Source organism: Geotrypetes seraphini, chromosome 11 (assembly GCF_902459505.1).
Source record: "Geotrypetes seraphini chromosome 11, aGeoSer1.1, whole genome shotgun sequence".
In the NCBI taxonomy this organism is placed as follows: Eukaryota; Metazoa; Chordata; class Amphibia; order Gymnophiona; family Dermophiidae; genus Geotrypetes; species Geotrypetes seraphini.
The window spans coordinates 25,392,911-25,409,819 of NC_047094.1; the positions used below are offsets into that span (position 1 = coordinate 25,392,911).

At 42.4% G+C, this 16,909-nt stretch overlaps 1 protein-coding gene across 3 annotated transcripts in view; it reads right to left on the minus strand.

The window, feature by feature from the left end:
* The window catches only part of EIF2AK1 (eukaryotic translation initiation factor 2 alpha kinase 1), a 92,534-nt gene that overhangs the window by 33,283 nt on the left and 42,342 nt on the right, over nt 1-16,909 (minus strand). For all 3 annotated transcript variants that reach the window (XM_033962772.1, XM_033962771.1, XM_033962770.1), the window contains exons 7-9: nt 14,276-14,375; nt 10,094-10,151; nt 1,790-2,162 (exon numbers count right to left, since the gene is read on the minus strand). In XM_033962772.1, coding sequence (XP_033818663.1) covers nt 1,790-2,162; nt 10,094-10,151; nt 14,276-14,375 — 531 coding nt within the window. The remainder of the gene's footprint in view (nt 1-1,789; nt 2,163-10,093; nt 10,152-14,275; nt 14,376-16,909) is intronic.

Sequence of the window (16,909 nt, forward strand, 5' to 3'; positions counted from 1 at the left end):
CGTGAAGTAGATGCTGAAAAGCAGTGAGAGCATTGAAAATCGCCCTGAGTTCCAGGAGATTGATATGGCACAGACGATCCGCACTCGTCCAATAGCCCTGGGTGCGGAGCCCGTCCAGATGAGCCCCCCAAGCATAGGTCGAGGAGTCGGTCGTGAGGACCTTCTGGAAACCTCTGGAAAGATTGGAAGAGAGCATCCACCAGCGAAGCGACTGCAGCAGAGCAGGAGTGACCTGAATGTGACGAGTCAGAGGGTCGGAGATCTGCGACCATTGAGAAGCCAGGGTCCACTGAGAATCCGCAGGTGAAGTCTGGCAAAAGGCGTCACGTGAACCGTAGAGGCCATGTGGCCCAGGAGCACCATCATGTGTCTCGCCGAGATGGACGGACGAGAAGAGACAGAATGGCAAAGATGAAGAAGAGCCGCCAGGCGTTGAGGAGGAAGGAACGTCCTGAGTTGAATAGTATCCAGAACAGCTCCGATGAAGGGGAGAGACTGTGAAGGTTGAAGATGGGATTTGGGAAAATTGATCTCGAATCCCAGACTCTGCAGAAACCAGATTGTCCTCTGAGTGGCCCGAACGGCCCCCTGAGATGTGGAATCCTTGATGAGCCAGTCGTCGAGGTAGGGAAACACCTGTAGACCATGGTTCCTGATGCTGCGGCCACCAAACCAGGCATTTGGTGAAGACTCTGGAGATGAAGCTAGACCTGCCCCACTGCCGGTCTAAAATAGTCTGGATCAGAGCCTCCAAGCATGACTCTGAGACCGGAGGATCTGGGACTGTTGGTGGAGCCACAGCCTCCGAGGAAGAACGACTCTTGAACTTGGAGACATGCTTCTTAGGCAGCTTGATGACCACTGCTGGCACCTGACCTGAGGGAGCAGCGAGGCAAGCGTCTCATCAGGTTAAGATTTAGCAGATATGCTCGAGGACGAGGTCCTGAATGAGGCAGACTTGATCAAGGACGAAGCTGAGGTCGAGGCAGAAGGCGGAACCCCGGTAAGCTTGACCGGATGTGAGATCGAGGTCGGGGCAAGGGGATCCATACCGCCAAAGAGCTTTTCCACCTGAACTCGACGATGCTTGTGGGCTCGAGGTTGAAGGGTAGCACAGCGAGTACACGACTCCGGGCGATGGTCAGGTCCCAAACACTGACTATACCACCTGTGTGGGTCAGTGAGGGAGATCGCGCGCTAGCAATGGCTACACTTTTTGAAGCCTGTGACCAGCCTGGACATAGGCAGGAAGATGGATTCCGCAAAATCAAAACTTGGTGGCGGAGGCCACAAAGCAGGCCCCGCCATAACAAAGAAATAAAATTAAAGTTTTTTGTTTGCTTTTTTAATTGAAAAAGAAAAGAAAACACGCAAGAAACACAGCGTCCCCGTAAAATAAGAAAACACAAGCCACAGTGAGAAAAGGCACGAAGTTTAGAACTGAGTCTAGCGCAGAGTGTCGAAAACACAACTTCTCAGCTCCGCAGAAAACGGAGAACTGAGAAGACGCACGCCCTTGCATGGGCGGGAGGCACTCGCGCATGCGCGGTGTGGCAGTCGTGAACTTTCTGAGTTCTGCAAGCAAATCTGCTTGCGAAGCTGTCCGCATCGGGGCTCTGTGGATGATGTCACCCACAGTTTGAGAATAGGCTGCCTGCTTGTCCTGGGATAAACTACAATACACTTGCTCCAAAAGAAAAAAATGCTTATTGTTATGAAATACTTTGCCACAAAATAATTCTAGCTTCAAACATCACAAAATGAGTTGTGCTAAAATCATTTTGCTTACCTCACACTGCTGGTGTACACACAATTCCCTTTGAGGGCACTCTTCTTCAGGATAGGAATCACTTGATAAGATATCTTGATTAAGCGAAGGGCCTTCTCCAAAGCTATTTTTATCTTGGGACAGTTGCTTTTCATAAACACTCATCCTTTCACCATCAGTTTTACCACAATTCTCTTTTAAAACATCAGGTGTTTCTGTGCTATTTTCTTCAGCACCTCTTTTGATTAAATTAATTCTTCCATCAGCATATACTACAGATGCATTTAAAATTCCATGAAATGTTTCATCTGGACCTTTTCCTTCTGGAATATTGGAATCAGCAAATATAACAGATGAACTACAGCTTTCCGTATTTTGAATGAAAGATTCATCTCTGATGATAAAAAGGAAATTAGAAAAAAAAGATAAAATTTATTCACACTTGTTAATTTCTTTTCTATGAATCCTGCTAGACTAGTCCAGACCAATGGGTTTTGTCTCCAGTAGATGTAGATAGAGAATAACTTTTCTAGTGACATAATTGGTATAAGGGCTGGTACAGCACAATGTGATATATAGAAATTACTATTTTAGACCTTCAGGGATCTACTCCAGAATATAATAAACTCCAACACTTAAACTAATTTACACTATAGGGTAAAAAGGAGAGAGAGCAAAGAAAGCCTAGAGCAGGGGTAGGGAACTCCGGTCCTCGAGAGCCGTATTCCAGTCGGGTTTTCAGGATTTCCCCAATGAATATGCATTGAAAGCAGTGCATGCAAATAGATCTCATGCATATTCATTGGGGAAATCCTGAAAACCCAGCTGGAATATAGCTCTTGAGGACCGGAGTTTCCTACCCCTGGCCTAGAGGCAATTCCCCAGTGTTGTAGTCTTCCAGAGTGAGCCTGGACTGGTCTATCAGGGTTCAAGGAAAGGAAATCAATAGGTACAAATAAAAATTTACCTTCCTTTTCATCCTGTTAGACCGGAACAGACCACTGGGGACTTACAAAACCAATAGCTCATAGTGAAGGGGAAGGCAAGCTCTCTGAATCACTGCTCTGCCAAAAGCAGCAATCACCTCAGCCAAGACATCAATCTTATAGTGCTTCATAAAAGTATATTGTAGTTCTGCAAATAAACTCAGGTAAGACTGCCCAAGCTTCTACCCAGGAAATCCTCTAAGCCACTGGAACAGTTTTCCAACAAAGGATGCAGGCTGTCTTACCACCACCGTGGACCTAATGACTGAGGCAATGTAGTCAAGATTGTAAAGCATGTCTGCCAGAAAGGCTGCCCCAGGCAAGCCACCTCTAAATACCGAAAAAATGAAAATCTTTTTGGCAAGTGCAACAAATAGAATCAAAGAGACCTCTTTGAAATGAAATGGAATTGATTATCCTATCAGTACTACTATTAAAATACTGGGAGTTACTTTAGATTGATCATTAACTTTTAATGCTCAAACTGATGCCTTGGTTAAAAAAAAAAAAAGTTTCTTCTTATTGTGGAAACTTCATATTATAAAATCTTATTTTGACTTTTCATCTTTCAGACTGCTAGTCCATTCTTTGATTTTACGCACAATGGACTACTATAATATTATTAATCTTGGTTCTTATAAGAAAACCATAAGAATTGCCGCTGCTGGGTCAAACCAGTGGTCCATCATGTCCAGCAGTCTGCTCAAGCAGTGTGTTTGATTTTTAATTTGAAAAAATTGGAACATGCGACACCTTACTATCAAAAGTTGCATTGGCTTCTGGTAAAAATGAGAATAATTTTTAAATTTGCTTCTCTATGCTATAAAAACACTGTTTGGCTTTGCTCCAAGTTATCTTTTAAATCACTTTGAATGATCTGAAATTAATCGATTTCCCTGTTCTCCTTACCATCATTAAAAGGTTGTGTTTACAAAGGATTTCTTAATAGGATTTCCTCTTCTTATCAGGCTTTTAGAAGGTCTTTGAAAACCTACTTGTTTGATAAATTTGTATGACACTTGTCAATTTTAGATTGTGATTTTATTCTACTACACATTTTTTTTATGTATTATCACTGTGTTTTTACAGCTCTTTACTTATTGTAAATCTCATTGAACTGCGAGGTATTGCGGCATAAAAATAAAATTATTATTATAACTAGTGTTTAAGCCCGTTACATTAACGGGTGCTAGAGTAGATGTCTGTCTATCTTTTTTTTTTTCTTTTTCTCTCTCTCCGTGTACGCTGTCTGTCATTCTTTCTGTCTGTCTCTCTCCCTGGCCCCCCTGTGTCTTTCTTTCTGTCTCCCTGGCCCCCTGCCTGCCTGTATTTCTCTGTTGTGCCATGCCTGCCTGACTCTCTGTGACCCCTTTCCTATGTCCTTAGTGTCCCATCTTGTCTTTAGTGCTCTCAGTGCCTCCTTCCTATGTCCTTAGTGCCCCCAGTGCCACCTTCCTATGTCCTTAGTGTCCCATCCTATGTCCTTAGTAACCTCAGTGCCTCCTTCCTATGTCCTTAGTGCCCCCAGTGCCTCCTTCCTGTCCTTAGTGTCCCATCCTATGTCCTTAGTGACCTCAGTGCCTCCTTCCTATGTCCTTAGTGCCCTCAGTGCCTCCTATGTCCTCAGTGCCCCCAGTGCCTCCTTCCTGTCCTTAGTGTCCCATCCTATGTCCTTAGTGCCTCCTTCCTATGTTCCTAGTGCCCTTCCTATGTCCTTAGTGCCCTCAGTGCCTCCTATGTCCTTAGTGCCCTCAGTGCCTCCTTCCTATACCCTTAGTGCCTCCTATGTCCTTAGTACCCCCAGTGCCACCTTCCTATGTCCTTAGTGCCTCCTATGTCTTTAGTGCCCTCAGTGCCCCCCCACACCCAAAGCCAGCCAGCCTGCCTGCCTCCCTCCCAACCCCCCTGTACAGTAGAACCTATCATTTTTCTAACCCTCCCTCCCATTCCCCTCTGCAGTAGAACCCTTGAAAGCAGCATGTTTCCATCTCCCCCCCACCACCACCACTACCGCCGAAGTGCAGCCGACCTCACTTACCCTCCCATTCGACCCTCCCACCGCAAGGCGACCAGAAACCTCCCGGCTCGAGCAGCAGCCGCAGCACTCTAAACAGGCTGCTTCGCCGCCTTCTACTGCCCGCGATTCCCTCTGCTGCGTCACCGAAAGAGCAAATCAGGGCAGCAGAAGGCCGCAAAGCAGCATGTTTAGAGTGCTGCGGCCGCTGCTAGTCAAGAGGTTTGTCAGGACTTTGGGAAGGGAAGGGGGGCGGCCAGACCGCGGTTGGAGGGTCGGATGGGAGGCTCAACTGAGGATCAGATGCGCCGGGGAGGGGGGGTGGGGAAGGGCGAAGACAACGACACTGGAAAGGCTCTGGACCCGAGCTGGGAGGAAGACCAGTGTTTGCTGAGGCTGCGGCTGCCTGGAGACTGCATTCAGCTGCCCAGGAACCCCGTTGGCCTGCACTGGACACTCCAAAGAGGGGAGCAGAAGGAACGACAGTGGCGACAGCAGTTTCTTTCACAGTGAGTGAGGGGGGGGAAGCTCCAGAGTGTTCCCTGCCACTGCGTTCTAAAATAGAATCCGGCCACGGATCACACACCACAGCGGCAGGGAACACAAAACCCTAAGTGCGCATGCGGCGCTTAGAGTTTTATTATATAGGATAACTTCTGGGCCACATCACAGTGGTAAGCCAAAAAGGCCTGAATTCTAATGGCAGAAGAGGTGAGCCCTTCTTAAGTGTGTGGAGCAGTGGTTAAAGCTACAGCCTCTGCACCCTGAGGTTGTGGGTTCAAACCCACGCTGCTCCTTGTGACCCTGGGTAAATCACTTAATCTCCCCATTGCCACAGGCACATTAAATAGATTGTGAGCCCACCGGGGTAGACAGGGAAAAATGCTTGAGTACCTGAATAAATTCATGTAAACCATTCTGAGCTCCCTGGGGAGAATGGTATAGAAAATTGAACAAATAAATAAATGTTCCACCTATTAGCTGTGTGCATCCTTAAAGTGCTAAGCCACCCTATAAACAGAATAATAGTGTAACAACCTTAAGGAGATGGAACAATCTGCCCAGCCCCTTGAGGCCCTAAGCCATGAGATCTCTCCACAGCTGGCAGATGACATCTCAACTCAGGGGGGTTAATCTCCTCAGTACAGCCCACTGCACACACACTGAAATTATCTGACTGACCTTTTCAATGCTTCTCTAGAGTCGGGAGTGGTACTGGAGGACTGGAGAAGGGCAGTTGTGGTCCCTCTACACAAAAGTAGAATTAAGGAAGAAGTAGGGAATTACAGGCTAGCAAGTCTGACTTATGTGGTAAGCAAATTAATGGAAACACTTTTAAAACAGAGAATGGTGAAGTTTCTGGAATCTGGTGGATTACAGGACTGGAAGCAACATGGATTCAGTAGAGGTAGGTCTTGTCAGACAAAGCTGATCAATTTCTTTGACTGGGTGACCAGAGAATTGGATAGAGGGAGTGCGCTAGATGTTGTGTATTTAGATTTTTGCAAAGAAAAATTGTAGTTCTCCCCTTTTTTCCCGTTGTTTCTCGTGGGTTAAATAAGTTAGTTTACCCAAGTATGTCTCACAATTTAATATTGTATGTCTAATTTGTTAAAATATTACTTTCCTTGTTAACTTTTTAAAAATTTTTGTTATGTACAATGCATTGTACCTTTGGATAAACGTTTAATCAAAAACCTGAATAAACTTGAAACTTGAAACAGATGTCTAATAAATAAACTAAGTGCCCTCGGGATGGGCCACAAAGTGATGGGCTGGGTCAGGAATTGGTTGAGTGGAAAACAACAGAGAGTAGTGGTCAATGGAGATCGCTCTGAGGAAAGGGATGTTACCAGTTGTGTGCCTCAAGGTTCTGTTCTTGGGCCTGTTCTTTTTAACATTTTTATAAGCGATATTGCTGAAGGGATGTCAGGTAATACTTGCCTCTTTGCAGATGATACCAAAATCTGCAATAGAGTAGACACCCCAGAGGGTGTGAATGACATGAAAGAAAGAACTAGAGAAGCTTGAAGAGTGGTATGAAATTTGGCAGCTAAAATTTAATGCTAAGAAATGCAAGGTCATGCATTTGAGCTGCAAAAACCCGAAGGAATGGTACAGTTTAGGAGGTGAAGAACTTATGTGCACGACAGAACAGCAAGACGTGTGTGATTGTATGTGATGATCTTAAGGTGGCCAAACAGGTTGAAAAGGTGATGATGAAAGCTAGAAGGATGCTAGGGTGCATAGAAAGAGGTATGGACAGTAGGAAAAAGGAGGTATTGATGCCTCTGCATAAGATTCTGGCGAGACCTCATTTAGAATATTGTGTACTATTCTGGATACCGCACCTTCATAAAGATATAAAAAGGATGGAGTTGGTCCAGAGAAAGGCTACTAAAATGGTGTGTGGTCTTCGTCATAAGGCTTATGGGGACAGACTTAAAGATCTCAATCTGTATACTTTAGAGGAAAGGCAGGAGAGGGGAGTTACGATTGAGACGTTTAAATACCTACGTGCCACAAATGCACATGAATAGTAGGCAAAAGCGTATTACCTGACAATATGACACATGATCTACTGCTGCTGGAAAGATGGTCAACTACTTGGCAGCTAGGCTTCAATGCTAAAAAATGCAAGATAATGCACCTGGGCAAGAGAAATCCGCGTAGAACTTATGTACTGAATGGTGAAACATTGGTTAAGACCATGGCAGAACGCGATCTAGGAGTGATTATCAGTAAGGACATGAAGGCTGCCAATCAAGTGGAGAAGGCTTCCTCCAGGGCAAGACAGATGATGGGTTGTCTCCGCAGAGGTTTTGTCAGCAGGAGACCTGAAGTAATGATGCCGTTATACAGATCCATGGTGAGGCCTCACTTGGAGTACTGTGTTCCGTTCTGGAGACCACACTACCGTAAGGACATACTGAGGATCGAGTCGGTTCAACGAATGGCGACAAGGATGGTCTGGGGGCTCAAGGATCTCACGTATGAAGAAAGACTAAAAAAATTGCGGCTGTATTCACTTGAGGAAAGAAGAGAACGGGGAGACATGATTGAAACGTATAAGTACATCCCGGGACGTATCGAGTCGGAAGATGATCTCTTCTGTCTCATGGGACCCTCAACCACCAGAGGGCATCCACTGAAAATGGGGGGAGGGAAATTTCAGAGCGACTCCAGGAAGTACTTCTTCACCGAAAGAGTGGTGGATCATTGGAATAGACTCCCACTGCAGGTGATTGAGGCCAGCAGCGTGACGGATTTTAAGAGGAAATGGGATATTCACGTGGGATCTCTAGGGGAGTGAACTCTGGGGGGGCGGATAATTGGAATGGGCAGACTTGGTGGGCTATAGCCCTTTTCTGCCGTCATTTTCTATGTTTCTATGAATCGAGTCTCTTTCATTTGAAAAGAAGCTCAGGAATGAGAGGTAATAGGATGAAGTTAAGAGGCGATAGGCTCAGGAGTAAACTAAGGAAATACCTTTTTACAGAAAGGGTGGTAGATGCATGGAACAATCTCCCAGAAGAGGTGGTGGAGGCAGAGACTGTGTCGGAATTCAAGAAAGCATGGGATCTCTTAGAGAGAGGAAGAGATAATGGTTAATGCAGATGGGCAGATTGGATGGGCTATTTGGCCTCTATCTGCCATCTGTTTCTATATAAGTGTGGCTTCAAAGACCCTAGACTTCCTCTCCCTGAAGCTGAAGCCTCTCCAGGGTGAGGGAGTGGGAAAAGGCAATCTCCAAATTCTGTTATTGGGAAAGACATAGGGCAAGTCACTGCATGCCCTGGATCAGTAGCATAGAATGTTGCTTTTTGGGTTTTGGCCAGGTACTAGTGACCTGGATTGGCCACTGTGAGAATGGACTACTGGGCTTGATGGACCTTTGGTCTGACCCAGTAAGGCTATTCTTATGTTATATCCCTGCTCTTCTACCTTATGCTTCACGTGCTCAACTCAGCTTGAATTTTGATAGGCAACTTGTGCTGTTCTTGGTTTTCTTTTACTATATATGTTCATATTGTACGTGGGTTAAAAATGTGAAAAATAAATAAAAATATTCCCACTAAAGTCAGGCCACCTGCAGCCAGTGTTGGGAGGCTAGGAGAAGTTAAAGCATCACTGCAATTTTTCTCCAAGAGGACAAAACTATCTTCTCATGGGACGACCTTTGCCATGTTCCTGACGGGAGACATGGCATCTTCTACCCTATTGTATATGGGGCAGTAGAAACTAGCAGCACTGCTCTGTCACTGGCTCCCAAAGGCCCTTCATTGCTTTCCCCTAGGCAAGAAGAGACTGCCACCAATTGATGGTGGTTTCAACATGTTATTGGAGAATATTGAAGAATGAGGTAGAACAATGTTTTCAGTTGAGGGGTTTTAGGATAGAAGGATTTAGGAAGGGGAAGTGCTTTTGTACATGGCTTGGATAGTTTTAACTCTCACGCAGTATGTAACAGATTTTAATATTAATGTGCCACTGCCCAACAGATCCAACCTCGGCACACTTACCCCACCAGGGAAAAAAGTCTCCTCCCTGCTCTGACCTGCTAGTATGTGTCACCTTTCTGCCCAAAATCTCCATGTGTCCATTTTCTTTAAAAAAATAATTTTATTGGAGAACTTTATCCACCCACACGAACCTCTGTCAGTACACTTCACATAGCGAAAGCCCGCATGCTAAGGCTTGGGGCTTACAAGGGCTGGACCCCTCTTAACTCAGCTGAGTTAAGGAACATGGCCTGAAACCCAAGAGACTCAACCAAAAGGACATAGGCTCTGGACTGCAATATGAGGAGTCGGGCATACCAAGTAAAATCGTGGTGCACCAGTCCAACTTTCACCATCTGGTGGAGATAGAAAAATACTAAAGAGTTCCAGGCTGCATCAGTATTTATACTAGTGTCATCACTGGAAGAATTCAGTTTCTCTACTTTCATGACCTATTGGCATGGACTTGTCTAGTAGGATAAAAAGGAAACAGAATGTTTTTTTGTTGTTGTTTTCTCTCATTCCACATCTTAGATTTGAGGACTCGTCAGTGCAAAACCGAAACTATCTAGGATTATACCAAAGATGTGCTTCAATTAGCAATTTCCATCGATGTGATTATTTGTCCAAAGTGGGGGAATCTCAGTCAATTAAAAATACATGAAAAGTGTCAAGAAAAGAGTAGAATAACTTGTAAGTTTCATGGCTCCACATCATTCTCTTCTTGGTTAGGCTGAGAACTTTCAGCAGCCCCTCATATGTATCCTGTGTTAAATAAACTCTACAACTCCTAAGTAAAACATTTCACAGCAAATATATTTACCTGTTATATTCCTGGTTAGAAGAGCTGTCCAGTGCTTGCAGCTTACATTCTGGCTTACCTAACAATTGAACAAAATGAAGATTATTCTGGAACAAATCACATTTTTTTCCCAAGTTTCAAGTTTTATTAAAATTTGATAAACCATCCATCAAATTTCTGAGTGGTGTACATATTAAAAATTGTGAGTTTGGGTGACAAACAAAAAAAACAAAACAAATCAATGCACGGAAACGAAGGGTAATGGAAAAGAGATTCAAGTCCTATGGTTAAGGATTGTACAGTGGAGGGAGGGGGGGTGGTCTGTCTGTAAACAAAGATTGAAACAGAGGATTATAGGTTGAACGCATCTTTAAAAAGAAATGATTTTAATTTGCCTTTGAAACGTTCTAAGACTGAGTGGAGTAGAATGGGTACAAGTGGATCGATTTTTCACTCCATCAAAAAATAACAAAGACTAGGGGACACTAGATGAAGGTATAGGGAAATACTTTTAAAACCAATAGGATGAATTTTTTTTTCACTCAGAGAATAGTTAAGCTCTGGAACGCATTGCCAGAGGATGTGGTAAGAGCGGATAGCGTATCTGGTTTTAAGAAAGGTTTGGATAACTTCCTGGAGGAAAAGTCTGTTATTGAGAAAGACATGGGGGAAGCCACTGCTTGCCCTGGATCGGTAGCATGGAATATTTCTATACTCTGGGATTCTAGAATCTTGCTACTCTTTGGAGATTCTGTTTGAAATGTTGCTACTATTCGGGGTTCTGGAATCTTGCTTACTCTGAGATAATGGAATGTTGCCACTCCTTGGGTTTTGGCCAGGTACTAGGGACCTGGATTGGCCACTGTGAGAAAGGGCTACTGGGCTTTATGGACCATTGGTCTGACCCAGTAAGGCTACTCTTATGTTCCTTCCCATAACTCCCGAGGCATTGCGCTCCAAATGAAATGTTGCTTACCTATAAAAACTGTTCTCTGTAGAAAGCAAAATTAGCTAGCCATACAAGTGGCTAATGTCTTCACACAGCACTGGGATTAAATAGGAAGCAGAGAATGCATGGTCTTTCTTGCACATAAGAGCCTGATCTAATCTAATCTTTGTGCGTCGCACAAACCTAAACAGGCTCAAGGCAACCTGCAGTGGGAAAAGGGTGTTTGGGGGCATGAAGGGGGAGAAAGCGGAGAAAAGGAGAAGGACCTAATCATACTAAGCAAAAGAAAAAAGGTACATGTGGAAAAATTATATCTAACTAAGAAACTTGTAACTTGAATATTACAGTTGTATCATAGGATGTGTATGTTTGCTGTTTGTACAGTCTTCTTGATGTAAGCTGTCTAGAACTAATGTGGTGTGGCAGTATACAAGAATAAAGTTGTTGTTATTATTATCATCATGTAGATAATAGTTATCAAATAGTAGTTATTTCAGTTTCCCTATCCCTTACCTATTATCAGTTTCAGAAAGATCTTAAAACTTATCTATTTAAACATTACAAAACACAATATTAATTTTATTCTTAAAATTTGTTATCGGAGTCAGTTTCTACTATCTTATGATCATTCATTTAAACAATTCCAGACTATTTTTATTTATTTTAGTATAATCAACCTGTATTGTGTAATTACTATCTTTTATAGTTTTTATAGGGTTGTATTTTGCTATTTAGTATTTTATTTTGAACTGTGTTATTTTCATTTAAAATAATTGTTATATGGCTTTGTATTTTTAATTGCCTAGTGTAATTATTATTGTGTAAACCGTCATGAACTGGTTTGGCAGTATAGAAAAATAAACTATTATTATTATTATAACTGTCCCTGCGAGGTTATTCCAGGAGGTTTTGACTCCCAGGAAGGTGAGCATGGATTGGAAAATTATTCTGTACTTGACTGCTCAGTCGGTTCCACAACTCAAGGAGTAATGAAAGTCTCAAAGAGGCAGGAAGGATTGTGTGCTTGATTAGAGATTTCTATTCCGCCATAACCTTGCGGTTCAAGGCGGATTACAAAAGAGTTATAGAAGGTGGGTTACAAAAGAAGATCTCTGGTCATTTCCAGAGAAAGTAAAGAGTAGATCAGGTAGATTTGGGGAGTCAGGAAGAAGATAGGAAGAAGGAAGGTACTTGTGGTGTTAAGACTTATTCAGGGATTTCTTGAAGAGTATAGTCTATTTCTTTTCTGAAGATCTTGTAGGCTGGGATTGTTATCAGTAGATTGGAGATTTGGTTGTCTAGTTTTGCTGCTTAAGTGGCTAGGAGGCCGTCATATAGTTTTTTTCTGTTTAACTTCTTTGATTGGAGGGTGTGTGAAAGGAGTGTGAGTTTTCCTATGCCTGATTGAGGTAGTTTGGAGGAGGCGGATGTTCAGGTAGTTTGGGCTGTCTCCGTTTATAGTTTTAAATAGTATACAGTAGAATTTAAATAGTATTCTTTCCGGATTCTATGGAATACACCTGTTACAGGTAAGCAGCTTTGCTTTCTCCATCAACAAGACAATCAGGCAAACAAGTGAGCAGCTCCATAGCTGTGTTGCTCTAGTCTTTCAATACTGAGAAGCAATCCAGTATACTTAATTATTTGAAAGTTGAAAAGATCATAAAGACAGACTAGCAAGTACCCCTGCCTCCAAGGACTGGTATAAGACAATTATCAAAGTACTGCTTTAAGGATGTTTTCCTCAAAGCAGATTCATTCTAGCCAGACAGAGCTCTCATTTGATAAGGCTTGACTGGACTAGTTACAGAAATATCTGTCTTGTCACAGGAGAATGGGAAAGAGGATGTAAGTCAAATTAGCTAGGGCAGTGGCTCCCAAACTTGGTCCTGAAGGCATCCCAGCCAGTCAGGTTTTTAAGATATCCACAATTAATATTCATGAGAGAAATCTGCATGCAGTCGTCATGAATATCCTGAAAACCTAACTGGCTGAGAGGTTACTGATACAGACTGATCACAGATTCATAAGTTTTCCATTACTGAGGGACGGGGAAGTCCACATCAGTAGTCCACCATGTCGACTCCTGCTCCTGCTGCTCGTCCCTTCAGAAGCGCACTCTTAAAAAATCGGTTGCTTCAACAAAAACAACGGTTCGGCGCTGCAATGGACACGGAGCCCAGTTCATCTCCGACGCCGTCCATGCTGACCAAAACCGCACCGACAACTCACTCTGGGTAAGTCCTGCTGACCTCGCGTTAGTCCAGTAAATGCACGGCTCTGATCACATTGGACCTCTGATGTGGACTTTTCTGCTTCTGGGTCGCCCCTGGACGTTCACCTGCCGGAGCTTCTTCTCCTTCAGAGAAACTTTCTTTTCCCGGATTTTTGCAACAGATGGCACATGATCAGTCCACATCAGACATAGGAGAACCCACGCATCATTCACACACCTTCCAACCAAAAACTGTATGACAACCTCCTAGCCACTCGAGCTGCAACACTCCAACTCCAACTCTACAACCTATTGACCTCGATCACAGACTACAAAACCTTCAAAAAAGAAATAAAAACCCTTCTATTCAAAAAACACAGAAAACCTAACCAACTCAATCAGAAATGTCCCAAGCATCACCTGCAACTACTCCATAAGTACTTCTAATACCATGACAATTCTAATGTAATCCTTAGCAACTCAAAGAAATGTACAAACTACTCCCTAAATACTTCTAATGTCCTGACAAACCACTTGTAATCCGCCTTGAACCGCAAGGTAATGGCGGAATAGAAATCCCTAATGTAATGTAATGTAATAATAAATTTAAAACCATAAATATAACACTGGAAAGATGATATTCACCCCAATCTTGATGTTTCTAGGCAAAAGATTAGAAAGACACAATCTCCTAATTTAAGCAGAAATGCATGATTTCTGCAGCTTTCAAGTTAATACCAAAGCGAGGAAGCTTCCCTTCAGTTATTCTGCCAGCATATAGAATTTTAGCCTGTCCTAGCAAGACTGTATATGGAAGTTGGATTAGCTCTCAAGGTTTCATCATCCTTTATGAGTAATTATTTCAAATGTAAGGTTTTGTAATCTGTTTACTTTTCCCAGCCTACTGTATCCTTCTCCAACTTGCAAGAAATTAAAAATCAAGAGCTCGATGCACTAAAAAGTTTTTCTTAAATGCTTCTATCTACAGAAAAAAATGCTTAATGCCCGGCCCTTAACACAACAGAAGTGCAATACTCACGTATTGGATTTGGTGGTTGCACTTGCTCCATCCAGGCTGTATGATATCCTACAATATTAGGATGTTGAAGGCCAGCTAGAACTTTAACCTCTCGCAGCACCTGGAATAAGATTGAATAATATACTGCATGGTAAAATTGGACTTTCAGGGGAGGGTCAGTATTCAGTGGCACTAAAGACAGCTAGCTAATCAATCCTATTATCTTTAATCAGATATTCATTACTACACAGGCTTAAACTAACAGCACATCTTTTTGATTATCATCTGTAGCAGAGATAACAGAAAAGCAGAACCTTGCACCTGGAACACACATTTACCTTCCCATACTTAAATTTTAGCTGTATATTGAATTGTTCAGCCAAAATGTACCTAATCTGCAAGGAAGAAACACTGCAAGTCAGTTATTTGTTCAAGTAACTCCTGAGGTTGCCCAGGCAAATCATTTTGCCCACTGCCTTTGAAGCAAGGATCTTCAACAGGGAGAAAACAGGAAGGAAGAGGTAAGATCATGAACTCGTTGGCCCATGTTCTTAGATACTAAGAGGAGCTATTTTTCTCCTTAAAAATTGATATAGCTTTAGGCAAAAAAATTTGGATTTTTCAATTATTATTTTTTTTATTATGAACTCTTTTTATTAACTGATTAATAAAGAAAATATCTTACAAAACAGTGCCTCAGTATTATTTATAACCAACATACGAGGTCTATTCAAAAAGTTCCAGGACTGATTTTATAAAAATATATTAAATAATCTTACAACTTATTCCATTGGGTCCCCTTCCTTACGTATACACTTTTCCCAATGTCATTTCCACAGTCCTTAAACGCATCTTCTGGAATCACCAAAAGTTGATGCCTCAAATTTTGCTTTTTTTGTCTTCAATGGTGTCAAATCACTTTTGTTTCAGCATGCATTTAAGTTTAAGAAACAAGAAGTCAGCAGGGGTCAATTCAGGAGAGTAAAGTAACTGGAGAAGAACTGTCATCATGTTTTTTTGCACAAAATTTGGGAATTTTGACACATTTAAAACACCTTCCATGACATGTTCCCCATAAGCCACTTTCAATATTTTCATAAGTTTCTGTAGTGGTCTTACCCAATTTAAAACAGAATTTCACACTGTAGCACTGCTCATTGAGGTCATACATGATGAAAAATAGCCGATCATGAAAACACACTTTCACAAAAGCTGCTGTAGCTCGGAGACGAAAACAGATAAACAAATGGAAAAAAAGGAGGTTTCAAGCTACTCAATGGCGCCTAGCCCGTCTCACAAGAACTTCCTGTTGGTGTGTAATCAAACTGTCCTGGAACTTTTTGGACAGACCTTATACATGGAATCTTACTGTACCTCATAATGCTAACAATAATGCCCTCCAAACATTCCATCAAAGAAATATAATAATGTAACAGTTTACAGACTATATATCCTGAAACCTATTCAACACTTGACTATACGCTTTGGGGGAAACTGACTGAAGTTCAGATTATCATTTTTTTTTCTCTACTTATAAATCATGCAAATATACAAACATTGTTATAAAATATACAACTTTTTGTTTGGAACAACGTGTATTCCCTCCCCCCTCAACCCCAGTCTGTATACTATAAATCACATGTGGTCCAGTTAAAAAAGCTCATCATGGGAGAAAAAAATCCCCAAAAAAGAGTTCTCAGCTGATATTCGTGTTTTCCATTTTGTGTATTTTGTATATGAAGAAAGACAATCCTGTCATATTTCCAAGCAGTCATTTGGGACATCAAACAGTAATAATCTACTTTTATATAAACTAATTCTAAAGAGGAGCCATTTGATTTGTTCAAGTGCTGTGCCACCAGAATCTTAGAGGACATGAATTATGGGTTTCTTTAGGAATATCTGCTACTTTATATTGTAGCCAACAGCAATTTGTCTGCAGGGAGCATTGCAGACCTACATTCTTGGAATTGGCAGATAAGGTTCTTCCTAAAAGCAGAAACAGGACAGGTCCACCATATATGATAAAACATCTCTCTACTCCAACAAGTTATGCCAGCATTGATCCTCCCCAGTACAATGCATTCTTGCCAAACACTCAGGTACATAGTTACCATTGGTATAAAATCTTGTATCCATTTTCAATCAATGAGGTTGCCACAGAGATTTTCTAACAAGTACTGAAATACTTTAATCTATTAGTCATAGAAACATAAAAACATGATGGCAGATAAAGGCCAAATGGCCCATCTAGTCTGCTCATCCGCAGTAACAGCGGGATCTGGATAGCTCCCATTACCGCCCATACACCCACCCCCACACCCTATACCTTGTTCTAATAACTGAGTCCACACACAAAAATTTGGAATATAGCCGCAAAACAGCAATTAAATAAATTTGCATAAATTAACATCCTTAACACAGTAACTTCCATATAACAAGATCTGCCAGCTCCTCCCGAGCTACCCGGTGTAATCATCAATAAATTGCCCCCGATTCCGCCATGAACAGCAAGAGTCTGAGGGGTGGCATGACCTCATGCCCCTTTAACCAGGTCAGTAGACCCCAAGGCACGGCTCCCAGCCGTCCCTCCGCTCATCGCCGGATGAGCCCCAGCACCCAGTAGCTCAGGAGACCCGCCACCCGAGCTACCAA